Source organism: Gobio gobio, assembly GCF_949357685.1.
Source record: "Gobio gobio genome assembly, chromosome: 21".
Lineage (NCBI taxonomy): Eukaryota > Metazoa > Chordata > Actinopteri > Cypriniformes > Gobionidae > Gobio > Gobio gobio.
Genome location: NC_137117.1, coordinates 15,571,258 through 15,587,127, shown reverse-complemented (window position 1 = coordinate 15,587,127; position 15,870 = coordinate 15,571,258). Strand labels below are relative to the sequence as shown.

At 38.7% G+C, this 15,870-nt stretch overlaps 2 protein-coding genes across 2 annotated transcripts in view; both read right to left on the bottom strand.

Annotated features, from left to right (window-relative positions):
* Positions 1-1,922: 1,922 nt before the first annotated feature.
* On the bottom strand, positions 1,923-13,288 carry ube2j2 (ubiquitin-conjugating enzyme E2, J2). The gene is made up of 7 exons (XM_079802310.1): positions 13,094-13,288; positions 12,318-12,448; positions 6,993-7,033; positions 6,802-6,904; positions 5,694-5,832; positions 3,618-3,698; positions 1,923-3,528 (listed from the first exon to the last, which is right to left on the bottom strand). Exons 2-7 carry the CDS (start codon positions 12,446-12,448, stop codon positions 3,244-3,246), a joined length of 780 nt encoding a protein of 259 aa, XP_079658436.1. The 5' UTR covers positions 13,094-13,288; the 3' UTR covers positions 1,923-3,243.
* A 1,790-nt stretch (positions 13,289-15,078) lies between these two features.
* Positions 15,079-15,870, bottom strand: part of acap3a (ArfGAP with coiled-coil, ankyrin repeat and PH domains 3a) — a gene marked incomplete at its 3' end in the record, with an annotated part of 96,635 nt that continues 95,843 nt past the window's right edge. Inside the window, exon 24 of the mRNA XM_079802550.1 lies at positions 15,079-15,185. Within this exon, the coding sequence (XP_079658676.1) occupies positions 15,079-15,185 (107 nt within the window). The remainder of the gene's footprint in view (positions 15,186-15,870) is intronic.

The following is a 15,870-nucleotide window of genomic DNA, read 5'->3' as shown; positions in this document are numbered from 1 at the left end:
TGCAAATGTAAACACACACAGCCTATATATATATATATATATATATATATATATATATATATATATATATATATATATATATATATATATATATATATATATATATATTTTTTTTTTTTTTTTTTTTTTTTTTTACTTATTTCTAATTTGATTTATTTATTGTGCTGGGTCAGAAATTAATGAAGGTCAAAAATGTCACCAAAATTCAAGATATTGCATGAAAAGTATTTGAATGAGATCTGGATTTTTATAGCGTGATATAATTAAGCAATATCACAACATCAAGAGAGCTGTTTCCACACATTTGATCATGACTGCGACTGCAAACATATTGCTTTTATACAAGCATTCAATATATATTTTTTAACATCGTTCTCAACATTATTTATGCATTTGTAATTTACCAATTCAGATGCATCTTCTCTACCACCTCTGCAGTGCAAAGATTAATTTTGTTGTTAATGATTTCATTTGACTGGTAACAGTGTCTATAGTGTCTTATTTTAATTATTATAATTAGAATAAGTAATTTCTCAGGTGCTAATGTGGATCTTTAAGAATTTAAGGAGTGCTGGTCTGGTCTTGACTAGGTCTCACCCTGGTCTTGGATTAGGTGGTCTCAGGGGCGCCGCTAGCAATTTTGGGCCCTATGAAAGAATATGATGTTGGGCCCTCTACCACACCAACCTAGCTATCCAAAATCTTTGTCTGCAATTTAATAATACTGACCAATTAAGCTCCGCTCGCTCAACCTAGAATGCCCCAATTGGCTGATGAAACATTGATTAAAATTAAGATACAATTTATACAAAATAAAACTTAATGAAGTGGTCACAATCATGTCTGATCAACTCCATTCATCTTATGATGTGTCCTATCTCATGCTGTTCACTTTTCATAATCGACATAGATCGACAGATTGACAACATAGACATAAAAAAACAACATAATATTTAAACATAAATATAAAAAATTAATACCTTAATGGCTGCAACAATTATAGCACAGAGAAATTTCATGTCGGAGTGGGATTTGAGCGTGAGCAGTTCATGAGTGGAGCGTTTTGCTGGATTTTGCCGGAAATGACAATTTTTTTATATTTGTAACTCTTTGGTAGATTATACATTTATAATAGATTACTACTAGTACTGTTACTACTAATAAAACCAAACTCTGGGGGCCCCAAAAGTGTGTGGGCCCTTAGAATCGTCCTAACTTTCCCCCCCTTAGCTGCGCCCCTGGGTGGTCTTGACTACAACACTATATATATATATATATATATATATATATATATATATATATATATATATATATATATATATATATATATATATATCTATATTACACCACAATATTAGGATATTAAATCATAATGTTATGCTGATTGGTATATGTAGAGAGAGAGTTGTCCCACCCTTTGCAGCTTCAACTCTTCTGAGAAGGCTTTCCACAAGGTTTAGGAGTGTTTATGGGAATTTCTGACCATTCTTCTAGAAGCGCATTTGTGAGGTCAGGCACTGATGTTGGACGAGAAGGCCTGGCTCAGCTCTAATTCATCCCAGAGGTGTTCTATCAGGTTGAGGTCAGGATTCCTCCACACCAAACTTGCTGATCCTATTACTTTATGGACCTTGCTTTGTGCACTGGTGCGCAGTCATGTTGGAACCGGAAGGGGCCATCCCCAAACTGTTCCCACAAAGTTGGGAGCATGAAATTGTCCAAAATGTCTTGGTGTGCTGACGCATTAAGAGTCCCTTTCACTGGAACTAAGAGGCCAAGCCTAACCCCTGAAAAACAACCCCACACCAAACTTTACACTTGGCACAATGCAGTCAGGCAAGTACCGTCCTCCTGGTTGTTGACAGCTGACATTGCATCACTCGCTTTCATCAAATGCAACGAGGCAAGAAGTGGCGTTGAATCACACATGAACAACCGTTTTCTTTAATAGAATATTATTTATTCAAAATGTAAACACAACATGACTATCTCTGATTACACGCCCCTCTAAAGGAAAGGATATCGATCAACAGTGTTCATGGAGGTGCTGAAAAAAGTATTACTGCTAGTATTGGGACATCAGAACACTTGAATTGGGCGAAGACCAGAACATACTGGGGCAATGAGAGCATTAATTCACTCCCGAGTCAGAATGAGCAGCGACACAACCGCTCTGACCCAGGAAGAGATGTTTCGCGGTGCAGGTAGGTCTCAGCAAACTATACTTTTGACTTGCAAAACTTCATTATGAATTATTTGTGCAACTCGAGGTATTTTTCCTAATAAACACGACCAAAGATCTTACGGTACAACAGGAAATGTACGAACTTAATGCATATCCGCTTGCCTATGTTTATAAGAAGAATTAAATGGATTTTTCAATTTATTAAGAATTATTGCATAAATCACAACCCTTGGAAACTAAAGAAGTGCTGTGTATCGTGAAAGCCAAATAGTGCTGACAACCCAACATATTGCACAAAAACAATTTATAGTGTTACATGGCCTGAAAAATAAATGAGTTCATATGCTTTTCTTTCAGCCAACAGTGACTCCCTCTGAAAGAAAGTTAATATACACTTGGAGCGCCGCATCACAGACAAACAGAAGACAAATAATTCATTTCACACCGCTTCTTTCTTGGCCTAACTGGTTGTTGCGGTTGGCGTAGCGCAAGCGAGCACAAATGCGTTTAAGAACAAGTTTCCATCGGTAAAGCATGTTACAGTCGAGCCATTTCCGTTACATAAAATACTCTGGGATTTTCGTCACAGCAATAAATTGTGCGACACACATCAGAACTGTTTTTCCTTTCTTTTGTTTTTAAGGAATGATTGGACTTTTTCTCTTTAAATCGTCACATAAAAACCCAGCATCCTATATATGCAGATTTTAAAATCTTACAGATCATTGAGGAACATAAAAAAAACTAAACAAATGCTGTTTCAGGCCCTAAAAAAAAAGCCCACTCTGATTAATTACACAGTCACACAAAGTTGGCTTCCTTTGGGAACTGTGTAAGGTAGAAAATTTGCTTTTTTAAAATTTCCTTACATGAATAAAGCCATTTTTTCATGTGACCTTGACCTTTAAGTGGCCGTGTTACACGAGATCTGGTTGTCACCACTATGGAGGAAATCACCAAGCTCTCAATTTCATTAACGGGACACTGCTTCGTTTTATTTGGTCGTGAGAACAGCACCAGCCTTTCGTCCCTCCTGTCGATGGTTCTCATTGGGCGATTCATTCCTGCGCGATGCTCCGCAGAACATACTTGACCGTGTAGGCGAAAGCGGCGAAGCCTACAATGACGAACAAATTAGCGAGCGCTCCACCCAGGAGTCCATGGTTACGGTTGACCTGCTGGAGGTCGGGCGGGTGTGCCGCACCCGGGGGCAAGTGCCCGTTTAGGGGCAGGTGCCCGTTTTGCGCGTGGTGGGCTTCGCCATCCGGCACCACGTCGGGGAGGGGCAGCGCCTGTGAGCGAGACCTGAGCTCTTCCTGCATTCGCTGCTTCTGCTTGATTTCCTGTTTGATGGGGGACGAACAGGATCAAGTATTAATACATTTGTTGAAAGAATGAGGTATCTGTGAGGAAGTCTGGCACCAATACTTACTTCAACAACATCTGGAAACAGTTCACAGAAGACCTTGTCCTTGATGTTGAACGCAAGACTCTGGGAGGCCAACTGTCTTTTCTGCAGGCAACACATTCAAACAAACACGGCATTAAAACTGATCTCATTTACTTTCTTCAGACATTTCAAAGTCCCTTTAAGACATGTCATTTCACTCGGCGGACATCTTTGAAACGCCTTTCGGGATGCAGGGCAGCTCCTATCTCTTTGAATGGGGAAACATTAAATTCTCCAAAACTGTTTGCCAAGCTTGTGATTAAATTTCATATTTGAAATCACCAATGAAATCTGACAACAACGGTCTCATACATTTTGTTGATAAACGCTTGAATCATGACAAATAAACTGCATTTTTCAGCCTGGACAAAGCTAATGCGCATGCACAGTCCTAAACGTGCGTCTCAGAACACTGCCTGTTTCTATAGCAACCGGAGCTTCTAACAGCAGCTGCAGTGACGTGATGACTTAACTAATCAACAATTGGCTCTTTCACTTAGAAGGCGGGGCTTATTCGCCATATTGGACGTTTCACTTTCTATAAGTAATCGGAGTTCACCGTCTTCCTATATATAGTCTTTGGAAATGTTCATGTGACTATGTATGCACGCACGCACGCACGCACGCACGCACGCACGCACGCACGCACGCTTTTGGAAAATTATACCATTATCGTCTCGGAACGTAATCATTATCGCTATCGCAAACTACAAAATCTTGGGACATGTGGTCTTCACCTCACAGCTGGTGTAAAAGAATCGGGATAGGACTCTCGGGCAGAAATCATGTTCATGGATGTGATTATTAACGTTTCTGTAGTATGAAGCAGAGCAGGACCAAGTGTTGTGGAGCTGAGCAAGACCGTTGGAGCGATTGTTAATAAGATGAACGTAGCACACGCCTCGCAAGCAGCGGGACTTTTATTATGCCACAGTTTCCGGCGGCATTTCCGCTTTTCCGGTCATGAGTATGAGGTAACGCAGCTCTGTTTTAGATATTAGATACATCTGGGTGTGTTGAAAATGATGTTATGACGTTACTGCGTTCGCTCGGCGGCTGCTATGACACTTGTTGCACACTGCAGTCAGAGTAAAGCTTTTCTGCAAAATAAAACCGGAAACCGAGGGGAACGCAGATATGACACAATTGATCGCAGACCCGGTCTTGGTTAAAATAGCAATTTTATCACGATTTACAAATAGTTAGAAACATTTGAGATATTGTAAGTACTCAACTGAACAAAATATATAAAACACTGGCCTAGTGGTTTTTGGATATTTTACTGAAAATGTTTTACATAGTGCACCTTTAAGGAGGAGAAAAGTGCATTGTTTTAAAAGGAAAGGGTCGGAATGAGGCACAATATTATTTACACAATCCTAAAAAAGTATTGATAAAAGTATTATTAAAAGTAAGTGCTGAAGGCTTTTATGTAATAAATATTAATAATAAATTAAAAATGTTTAATTATTTATTCACTTGGTTAAGGATTCCTTAGGGCTTTTCACACTTGAAATAATTAACCCCGGGTCATTCTAAACCCCAGGTAAACTGAATCCTGAGTTATCTTGCTTCACGTTTCAAACTGCTCATAATTTAGCCGGGGTTAACAATAAATCCTGGGTATTGATAAGCTGACGTTTCAAATTGTACATTCCTAAACACTGGGTTAACACTTTATTTGCATATTTGCAGGGTCAGTGTCATTGATTGAATGAATGCAGCATGCGACCTGTTTACATAAAAGCTCTAGCATTGCATCCTCGCATTGCCGACTGTACTATTGCGTTTCTACTGAATGGATACATCGGACTATAAAAGGTAAGGATGAAACGGTTTCTTCTTCACTTAAATTGTCACGTTTTCTGTCAGCATTTGATATCGAAACGTTTCTTTACCTGGGGTTAAAAGCGGTGTTTAGAACGATGACAACCAAGGGTTAAGGCACAGTGTGAAAAGCCCTGTTAAATAATAAAATAATAATAACATAAAAAACACCATGAGGAGGAACATGGCTCAAAGCATTTCCCTGTGATTTTAAACCAGCGTGACACTCACTGTGAAGTCAGAGGTTTCAATACTGCCGAGAGTCGGGCCTTTTTCAACCATGAAGCTCAGGAGGCCGGTTAAGATGGTGGACACGGACCACGCAGGGTTCCACGTGTCAGGGTGAAAATCTGTGATGGAAAGACACAACCTGAAAGAGAAAGTGAAAGCTAGTCATTACCCAAGAATGATATTGTTCTTCTGATTTGAGTGTATGAGAATTATTATGACATCTATCGCTGCATCCAAAATAGAATACTTCCCCTACTATATAGTATGTGAAAAACAGTACGTCAAAATCGAAGTATGTCCGAATACATAGTACTGGAAAAACAGTAGGTAAAAAGTACCCAGTGTCAGGACAAATCAGATCCTCCCTCGAAATTGGTTAAATAATTATCCTAAGTATATACGAATGATATTAATTTAAAATGCATAGTGCATAATAAAACCAACTGAACGTAATTTCTTACACTTGATTAACTGTTAATTAATAAATAATAATATAGCCTATTAAGTGAATAATTGAACATTATTAATACGTTTTATATATAACTGAAATATTTGAACATTTAACACTTAATTTAACACATTAAAGATGACAGAGAATATATGTAGGGTAAGTGCAAATGTGTTTATAAACTAAGCTATCATGCTAATCACTTATCTATATGCTATGCTAGTATAGAGGGACACGGGAGAGGATTTGTGAATGGAAGTGAAGTGACGCAACTCATGCTGGAAGGTCATGTGACAGTAATAACATGGCGGATGTGGTACGTCCAAATGTCATTCATACTACCTATATTCACACTACATAGAGCATACTACATTTGCAACCATTAAAAAAAGTACCTACTCAGACAGTACGTGATGTCGGGCGCAAACCATGCAAAAACGTGCAACACCAATAGAGGTGAACTATTAAACTCGGAGGACGACCATGGCACTTCATGAGTTTGCTCAATAAAATAATGTTTTACTGAAAGATTTTTATTATATAGTAAACATTTCATAGCAGCAATAAGGCACTCACAATCGTGTCATGCAGAACAGCTTTTAGCTGTCTGTTTACACACTTAAGTAAAGGTCTGAGTTTGAAAAGATACATTTTGCTTACCTTGTGTTACATTTAAATCTGCCGTTGGGTGTGATCATGTATATGCTCGGTGGTTTGAAGGGAAATTCCCGTGGGAAAATCAGTTTGCCATGGTAGTAACCACCTAAAAAACCAAGACAAGTCAAAATGAAGCAGATATTGCACAATTTAAAAAAGGGAAGCACTAATGTGAAATTAAAGGGGGAAATCACCTTCATATGGCGTTTTCTCAGGGCCACGTACTAGATAATGCCTGAAAGAGAAGGAAAAATGATAGCATCTAGACTGAGTGATTTGATTACAACCATTAATACATAAAGGCCCGGTTTCTCAGACAGTGCTTAGATTAAGCCAGGACTTGGCCTTAGTTAAATTAGGGAATTTAAGTAGCTTTTATAAATGTGCCCGAGAAAAAAAAACATTACTGGTGTGCATCTTGAGACAAAATAATAGACTAAGATGTGTCAGTGCAAGTTGCTTTCAGTTAAAACAGCTCAAACATGCATTTTACTCTGGGACTAGGCTTAAGCCTGGGGCCAGTTGCATAAACTAAGCCATTATGTTAAGACAGTGTCTTAAGATCTAGTATGAGCCACTAGCAGTTAGGCAAGTGGCATTCAGTCTTACTTTTCGTATCAAATTAGGCCAGTCTATGCTTTTATGTAACTGATTTTAAAAAGGTTATGAACAGTCTTAAAGAAAAAAAATGTATGTCTAACTTGTAAGACTAGTCTTAACGGTTTATGCAACCGGCCCCTGGGGCCAGTTGCATAAACTTAGCCATTATGTTTAGACTGTGTCTTAAGAGCTAATTTGACACACTAGTAATTAGTCAAGAGGTAATCAGTCTTACTTTTCTGATTCAAATTAGACCAATCTAACTTTTTATGTAACTGTCTTTAAAAAGTTAAGAACAGTATTGAAGAAAAAAATAGACGACTAACTTTTAAGACTAGTCTAAGCAGTTTATCCAACCGGCCCCTGGTATGTGAAACCAGGGGATAGTCTTTAAAGTAGCCTAGAAATCTAGACGCACCCTAGCGGCAGAAAATTTATTTTGCCGCGAGTGTAGTCTAGCAACTCTCGGTAGACCTGAGAGCTGGAAAAACCAAACTCTGGTCAGGCCAATCACAGCGTGTGAAGAGTCTGTGGGCGGGCTTAACATAATGACGGCACGTCACGGCAGAGTTGCGGAGGTTCTGTGTGCTACTCGTAAACAAAGAAGCTGACAAACAGCGGCCTTTCGAATCGGCTTTGGCTGCGATTCTGGAAGACTTGGAGTTAAGCTTTTCTTTGAGAAAAGAACAAAGAACGGCACTGAAGTCATTCTTAAGAAAAGATGATGTGTTCAAAGTTTTGCCGACCGGATAGGATACGGCGAAAGTCTATCAACTAACGTTAGCTCGACTTCACCTTCTTCTTCGCTCTGGTTGGTTGTGACGCTTATGGCGCTATCCAATTGCGTGCAGAGGGAATTTGAAAGACAACCGTTTATTCCGCCCCTCGGATTGAGCCCTGCCAATGGTGAGTTTCCAGACCCAACATCTTGATGTGGGTCTGGCTTGTCAGGCTATCTTTAAAGTACAATAAGAGACAAATATTTTATCACTTACTAAAGTCACTATAACAAGTGATAAAAATCCTGTCAAATGTTTTGAAGAATTTTTACATGCAGCGAAAGCATAGGGGCAGTCATTGGGCTGACACGCTTCAAACAGGACAAATAAGCACCATAAAAGTATATCCATGTAAGTTGTGCACTCAAATTTCAGTCTGAATCCTCACAGAAAGCTAGCATGCAGCTTCAGAAGACTTGGAATGTATTTTTTTGATTAATATAGACCACTTTTAATGGTGTTTTTTTCTTTCTTTTTGTCCCTTCAAGAGCTCAAAAGCATCCATCTCCATTCACTCTCATTGTATGGATGCAGATTCTTCATTCTGCTCAGTACAATAAGAATTGTGAAACCGATTATAAGGAAGGGTTATGCAATTTTAAAGGTTCCTAATTTTGTTTTGAGGTCTTCTACAATAGGTTTACATGCATCCAAGCTGAAAAAAAAAAAAAACACTTGAATTTTCTCACAATATACATTGCAGCTACACCTCTTTTCTCAGAGTATCTTAAACGATGCGATGAACTAACTGTGCGTTCACACTGGCGCTGGCAAGAGTGTCAAAATTCGCTATGGCCGCCCTGCCAACGACGCTTTAGAAAGATCTGTGGACGTGCGGATGTAGATCGAATGCTTGGTCTTTTTTTTCAAAGCAAACAATCATGTTGATCGGCATTTGTGCTGACTGACCACAAGTAGGGTTATAACCAAGCAGCAACCTCCCGCATTTTCTCTTGAAGCCAATACGGAAGTGACTTAAACTGCAATTCATCGACTGGCCGCTAGGGACAGGCTCCAGAAGGGAGCAGAATCTCATTGAGTCCCATGTTAAAATGGCGAAATTTACAGCAGATAAAAACATGTTTACAGCCTGGTACAAATTGTGGTTTTGGTCTATATATCTAATTTTGCCCTTCATGACAACTGTGAGGGGGGTGAATTTTTTTTATAACTCATTCGTTTACATTATATAAAGCCTCTTTGCCCATTTTCTATTATCCGGGAGTGACGTGCTGACAAGCTCGTCCCTACTTTACGCTTCAAAACAGCTCTTCAGAATCCTATGGGTGGTGTCACGGACACAACATCCATATTTTTTTACAGTCTATCGTTACTAACGTATAAGTTAACCTCATGAAATCCTTTAAATGTGAAAGTAAAAAAAAAAAAAACTGATCGATAGAAAGAACTTAACAATTATAGCTGAATGTTTGCTAACGAAATAACCCAATTAAAAGCCATCTGTGTGGTGTGGCTTTTGTGTTCATGGTTAAGTACTAGTCTAATTTCAACATGCAGTTTATAGGAGACGTTTGATAGCCTTGGTCTTTAATTAACATTAACATGAATTTGTTTGCAGCCTACATTACAATAACTGTCCTGGTTGAAGTGCAGCATTAATGCAAGTGACCTATTGGTAAGCCCCTCCCCTCGAACGCAGATGAGCCAATGGCAGTTGAGTATCAGTTGCATGACGACCGGAACTCGGACATCTTTAGGTTTCAGTGCCATAGAGAAACATTGGAAAATCCGAAGCTCTCATCGGTTTAATAGTGTTTATGCTACAAAAATGGTAAAACGATGTGCCTGGGGTACTGTAACACTGATTCCAGGTATCCTGAGAGGATTTTATGGTTGTTATACTCTCATTAAGTTACGATTAAAGCTAGTGAGTCCCTGCTAACATACAAACCTAAATAACTAACTGTTGTCACGTCATGTAACGTTAACAGTGTTGGTCAAAAACACATAAATGAAGGTCTACATGTCACAGATTTTATTGTGATTTATCGTCTACTTTGTTTTTGTATATGTATATTTTATATTTCTGTGAGTTTAGATATGTTTAAGGTCTGCATTATCTGTCTTACTAAGGAGGGACTCCTATTTTGATGGGTATTATAGTCTACGGGCAGTAAAAGGGAGAGCTAACGTTAGCAGTTAACCGGAGTTGATTTGCAGATACAAAGTTTACAGTTTATTACAACCCCCGAAAAGGCATATGGTCTGTATGTTTGTTTACTGTGAGTGTTTTTGTATAATTTGCTGTGTATGTTAATGATAATGCAACGGAGAGAGAGAGTTTGTGAATGAGACTTCTTATGCTGTGAAAAACGATGTAATAAACTTCATAAACCATCAGTAAAGTTTGGCTATCAATCGGAGGGGGTCTGCTACATTCTGTGTCCAACAACATCTTGGGATAAGGGTTTCACACTGACAGCTGTCATTGTAAGACAGTTAGCAACTCTGTTTGTTTGTCCGAGTTAGCAACAGTAACTAAGGGGGGCGGGGCTTACCGATAGGTCAATTGGCTGTTGTTTTGAGCAAATTAATTGTATTCCCTCTGAAAAACAACCGTTCAAGAGCGAAAATACGGATATTCTGGTCTATAACTCCTCCCTGAACCTCCCGCTGCCCTGTATCTTGCTCTCTCATTGGCTGACGGTCATCGCAGATGTATTTTTCAGTCAGAACTCATTTCACACAGCAGGAGTTTGAATCGCCGACAGGTCCAGATATTTAGCATGCCAAATATCTCGCGGGCGTTGGCGACTCATCTGCGATTCTCTCTGAACGCGTCTTTGATCATTCACACTGCGTGATTGTCACTCGCGTGCTCAAGCACCGATTTGCCTATGATTTCAGGCATTTGTCGGCGATTTCCCAAAACCTGACGGCAAGTCAAAATCGGGGCTAAAATCGGGCAGTGTGAACTTGACATTACGCGCCTTCTTATCTTATCACCTGCCACCGCAACGATCAACCTCTCCTCCATTTGGCTTGTGAACTAATGTGGTTGGAACCAAAGTTTACAGGACAGCGTTCTCTGGAATCATGAACCACGACATTGCGCATTACCATAAAGTTGACCTAATTTCAACTCTCCGCGATGTCCCAAATCTTCTAAGACGCGCCACACCGCTCTTGCCGGAGCTCGCCTCTGGCTCCCATTGAAAATAAATGAATTCCAGCCATTTTGGCTCTCTCTCCGGCGGCGGTGTGAACGCACAGAACGCGTTTTTCAGGTTGACGTTTTTTCGTTTAGAAAAGAGCAGTGCGCTGCGGTTTTATTTATGTTGCTAGGAAACCCCCAAATCAGCGGTCCTGTCAGTCTAATCAAGGTAACGGTGGCCACAACGGAAGACCCGCCTCTCCATTAATTCGATTGGACAATAGAAAAAAAAACGTGATGACGTTGGGCACTTTTCTGCTCTGAGTTGATTTTTTTTTTCAACTTCAGGCGCTCAGAGCGCTCCTTCTAAAACGCGAGGCGCCTGGGGGGCATAAGCAGCGCACATAACGCTCTCTGCCAATAGAAATCTATTAAAAAGAGGCGCCTCTCGCTGCAAAAATGCGTTGTGTGTGATCGGGGCCTAAGCATTCAGTTTCTCTAAACCCCAACTTCTCGCAAACCTACTCTGCTCTGATTGGTCAGATGACCCGGTCTGTTGTGACTGGTGTATGGATTTGCTTTCGCAGCGTAGAAAACAGCATCTTCCTGATATATATATCGACACACACAAACCAAACTCTTCCAGGCCTCAGCTACAACTACAATGTTACAGAGCGGGGCAAAGTTGACGTTGTTCCTGGCGCCAATGACAACCATAGGCATTATGCAAATTTGTTACAAACCTACGTAGATTAATGCAGGAAGTACGACTGGAATTACTGATGACTCGTTTCAGGCGGTTCTTTCTTTTAGGAGACAATACATCCATGTTGACATTTTACATTTAAAACAGCTGTATTACACACTACACGAAAGATAATATCTGAAAAAGCATAAGGGCACTTTCAGAATTAGCAGCCAAACTTGACAGAGCTCCAAACTCAAACCACAAGCCAGTAAAAAAACAGGAAGTCACGTAAAATAAAATCTATTGTAATACATGATTGGAAGGAAATCAAATGTACCATTCCAAGATGTTTGAGGGCAGAGGTTCAGCACAGATATACGGGACTGGATCTTTCTTGATGCGGAGGTAGTCCTGTTTTAACCGCTGTGTTGCTGTTGTTGGGGCCCTCTTGTTTAAGTTGTTGCTCATCTGTGAAATCACATGGCACTCTCAGTTAGCTTACCCACAATACAAACCGAACACTTCCTAGTCTTCATAAAAGACACTAATGTGAAATAATATTTAAAATAAGCTATACCTTACATACGGAAATACATCAACACTATTCAGATCATGTTTGTTGACATGAACTGCAACCATAATATTGTTATGATTGTCATTAAGGAAGCAGCTTGACACGGGTGTATGGTCGAAAACGGATATAGTACATCGTCTTCACTTAACTGTACACAATTGAATACACAACGGCAGACATTTAAGCAAATGACCAGAACTGTTGTGCTTTTTAGAACAACGTAACGTTAGTAGCATGTTTACAGAGTGGTCAGCAACTGTACACAAAAATAAGACAATAACAGTGACAGACAGATGTAACGTTAAATACGTTTAAATAACAACAGTAACGTTACGTGTAAACAGGGAGCTTACACGGAGACATGGACTATTTCAAATCCTAGTTAGCTGCCTACCTAGACAGCATCTTTGGGTGGCACAGACGCGTTCAGTTATAAGGTATGATGGCAGCATCAGATGCTGTCTATATAGATAGTTCACTAGGTTTTAAAACACAGCCTCAGACACTGAAAGGGAATTTTTTTAACGGTTTCGCCTCACCTCTTTCAACGCCCTCCACGGGATCGACCAGGGTCAAATTGGGTGGATGTATTGATATCCCTTTATTTCAGAGTGAATGCGCCGTTGATAAACTTTCAAAAATAACAAAAATGTAGCTCTTCGGCTAAGGTGAAATTGTCATCTATCCCCCATGCCAATATGGCTGCCGCAACACAAGGAAGTGATGATGTAAATGGAAAATAAAAGTTCTGGAAAGCGTTGGGCTGTTTTTCAAAATAAATGTCTGGCGTTAGACTGACATGAAATTATTGGTCCAACTTTCTAATTTCAAACAATCCTTAAAAATGATTTGATGAACAAATATAACAAATAAAATAATTAATTAATAATGTATTTCTATAGCACATTACTTATACAAAAGGTGCATATTTAACTACTCGTGTCATATGAACATATCACGAGCAGAAAGTGATCAGTCTAAAGAACCGACTCACAAGAGTCATTTGTTCTGAAATCGGTTTACACTTGACGAACTGTATAGGTGCGTCACAATTCGTGTACTTAAGCACTAATAAATATATAACGTTTTGTAGTTAAATAGCACGTGAGTAGTGTGTTCACACTGAACACAACAAATAGAAAACATAAACTTTTAATAAACCGATTATTCACTTAATTAACCTAAAAAACAAAGCTGTGGAATGTTCTCTTTTCTCAACTGTCGCAGCTTTAATTACGTTGCGGTGGGGGAGGGGCTTTCAGACTCCGATCTTGAATGACAAAATAACCGTATAAAATTCGTACTCTCCACGGCTGGGTACATAGTGTATAAGTACGTAGTTTATAAGTGCATAGTTTATAAGTGCATAGTGTATAGTGCGTCATTTTGAACGCAACGTGTTTTGAATTCACTATAAAGAACCGGTTCACAAGAGTCATTCGTTTGAGAATCGCACTGAATCATTTAGATTCACTGAAGAACCGGCTCATAAGAACGATTCATTCGCCCGGGATGGATGAAATCTCGATTCTTTCTCGATTGTTTACTTCATGTGGACACGCGAATGTAAGGTGAGGGATGTCTTGTCCGTCAAATGTCCTGTATTAATGGCTCATTTTGTCTACAGCAGAAATACACGAAACCCCAGATTAATATACATAAAAATCATAATTTTCATTCAATTTAAAAAATAAAAAAATTAAAAACAGATTTTTTTGAGAGATTTTTATTTTCCACACAATTGCATTTTTACAAAATACCATAATTTTATATTATCAATTGCATCTAAAAAGACAATATACAATATATGCATTTGAATTTGCAATGATTTATAGTGGCTGTACAGATAAAACATATAGACCACACCAGCATAGTCAATACAAAACAGTACATTCATCAATACAAAACAGTACATTCATCACTACAGCAACAGACAAAATCACTGCAGATTCTCCAAAAACAACTTCCTTAATATTTATATTAAAAACAGAAGAAAAGAAAATAATCAGTGCTGGATATGCTTTATAATAGAGTGTATAAATAAAAAAAAAAGTCTGTTACACTTGTAATAGTATTGAGATGTAATGTCAAATGGGAAAGCGTTCATGCATGATCTTTTGATTATATGTTTTAACAGACGTGTAACCATAAATTGTAGCTGTTTTGATGTCTGTTACTGTCTATAGCTAAAAAAGAAGAATGCAAATGAAGACAACAAACACAAAACATTGGGGGTAAAGTCCAGCTGACCCCCATAAAGTTACAAAAAATATAATTAAAAACATTCAACACGACCACCTTTTTTTTTTTCAAGTCCTTCACACTCATCTCCATCACACTTATTATATCAGCTAGTCAAAGTGTCTTCTGCTCCAGCTTGATTGGTGTCCAAAGTTTAACAGAGTTGATCGTTCATACTCTAGAATAGATTGAGAAGAATTATATTTAAATTATACTGTATGTGTGTGCATTTATCAAGCAATATTTGCATTTATCTAACAGATAACTAACGGATATCATGCAGCTACCTGAAGGAGTGACGGAAGTGAACGCTCCGCCGCTTCAGCTTCTCAGGATTGTGGGATGCCATATGGGAAAACTCACGGAAAATATCCAGGTATGTGGTGTCACCTAAAATGGGAGCAAACACCATTAATTTTGACTATACAATACTCCTAAAATGCAGCTGTAAAGTGAACGGAGCCACAGAATAAAAAATCAAAAAGATAATTGTGACTTTTTATCTCACAATCACAAGTTTGGACTTTATAACTTGCAATTACGAGTTGATATCTCACAGTTCGGTGAAAAAAAGTCTGAATTGTATGATACCGGATACAGTGAGAATGGCGATTCTGAACAGACAACTAAATAAAATAACATGCAAGTTACCAGAGGTTCTGACAAAATGTTAATTGTTGCAGTCTATTTAATTAATTAGAATGAATATCTTTAAAAAATGTGTTGAATGAATGATTCAATGACTCACTCATAAAGACTCCACTTATTTCATTACTGGACGAATCAGCGTTTTTGAACGAATCTCTTGAATGAATGATTTATGTCATGTCTTTCTTAAGAAATTAAGTTATTTGAGGAAAACATTCCAGGATTTTTCTCCACATCATTGATTTCTATGGCAACCAAAATGTTGAATGTCCAAATCAATGCAGTTTCAAAGCGCTTCGAAGGGCTTCAGAGGCTCTGCGCGATCCCAGACGAGGAATAGGGTCTTATCTAGCCAAATCATCGGCCATTTTAAATCTAAAATAAAAATAAATATACTTTTTAACCTAAATTGCTCATCTTGCGCTGC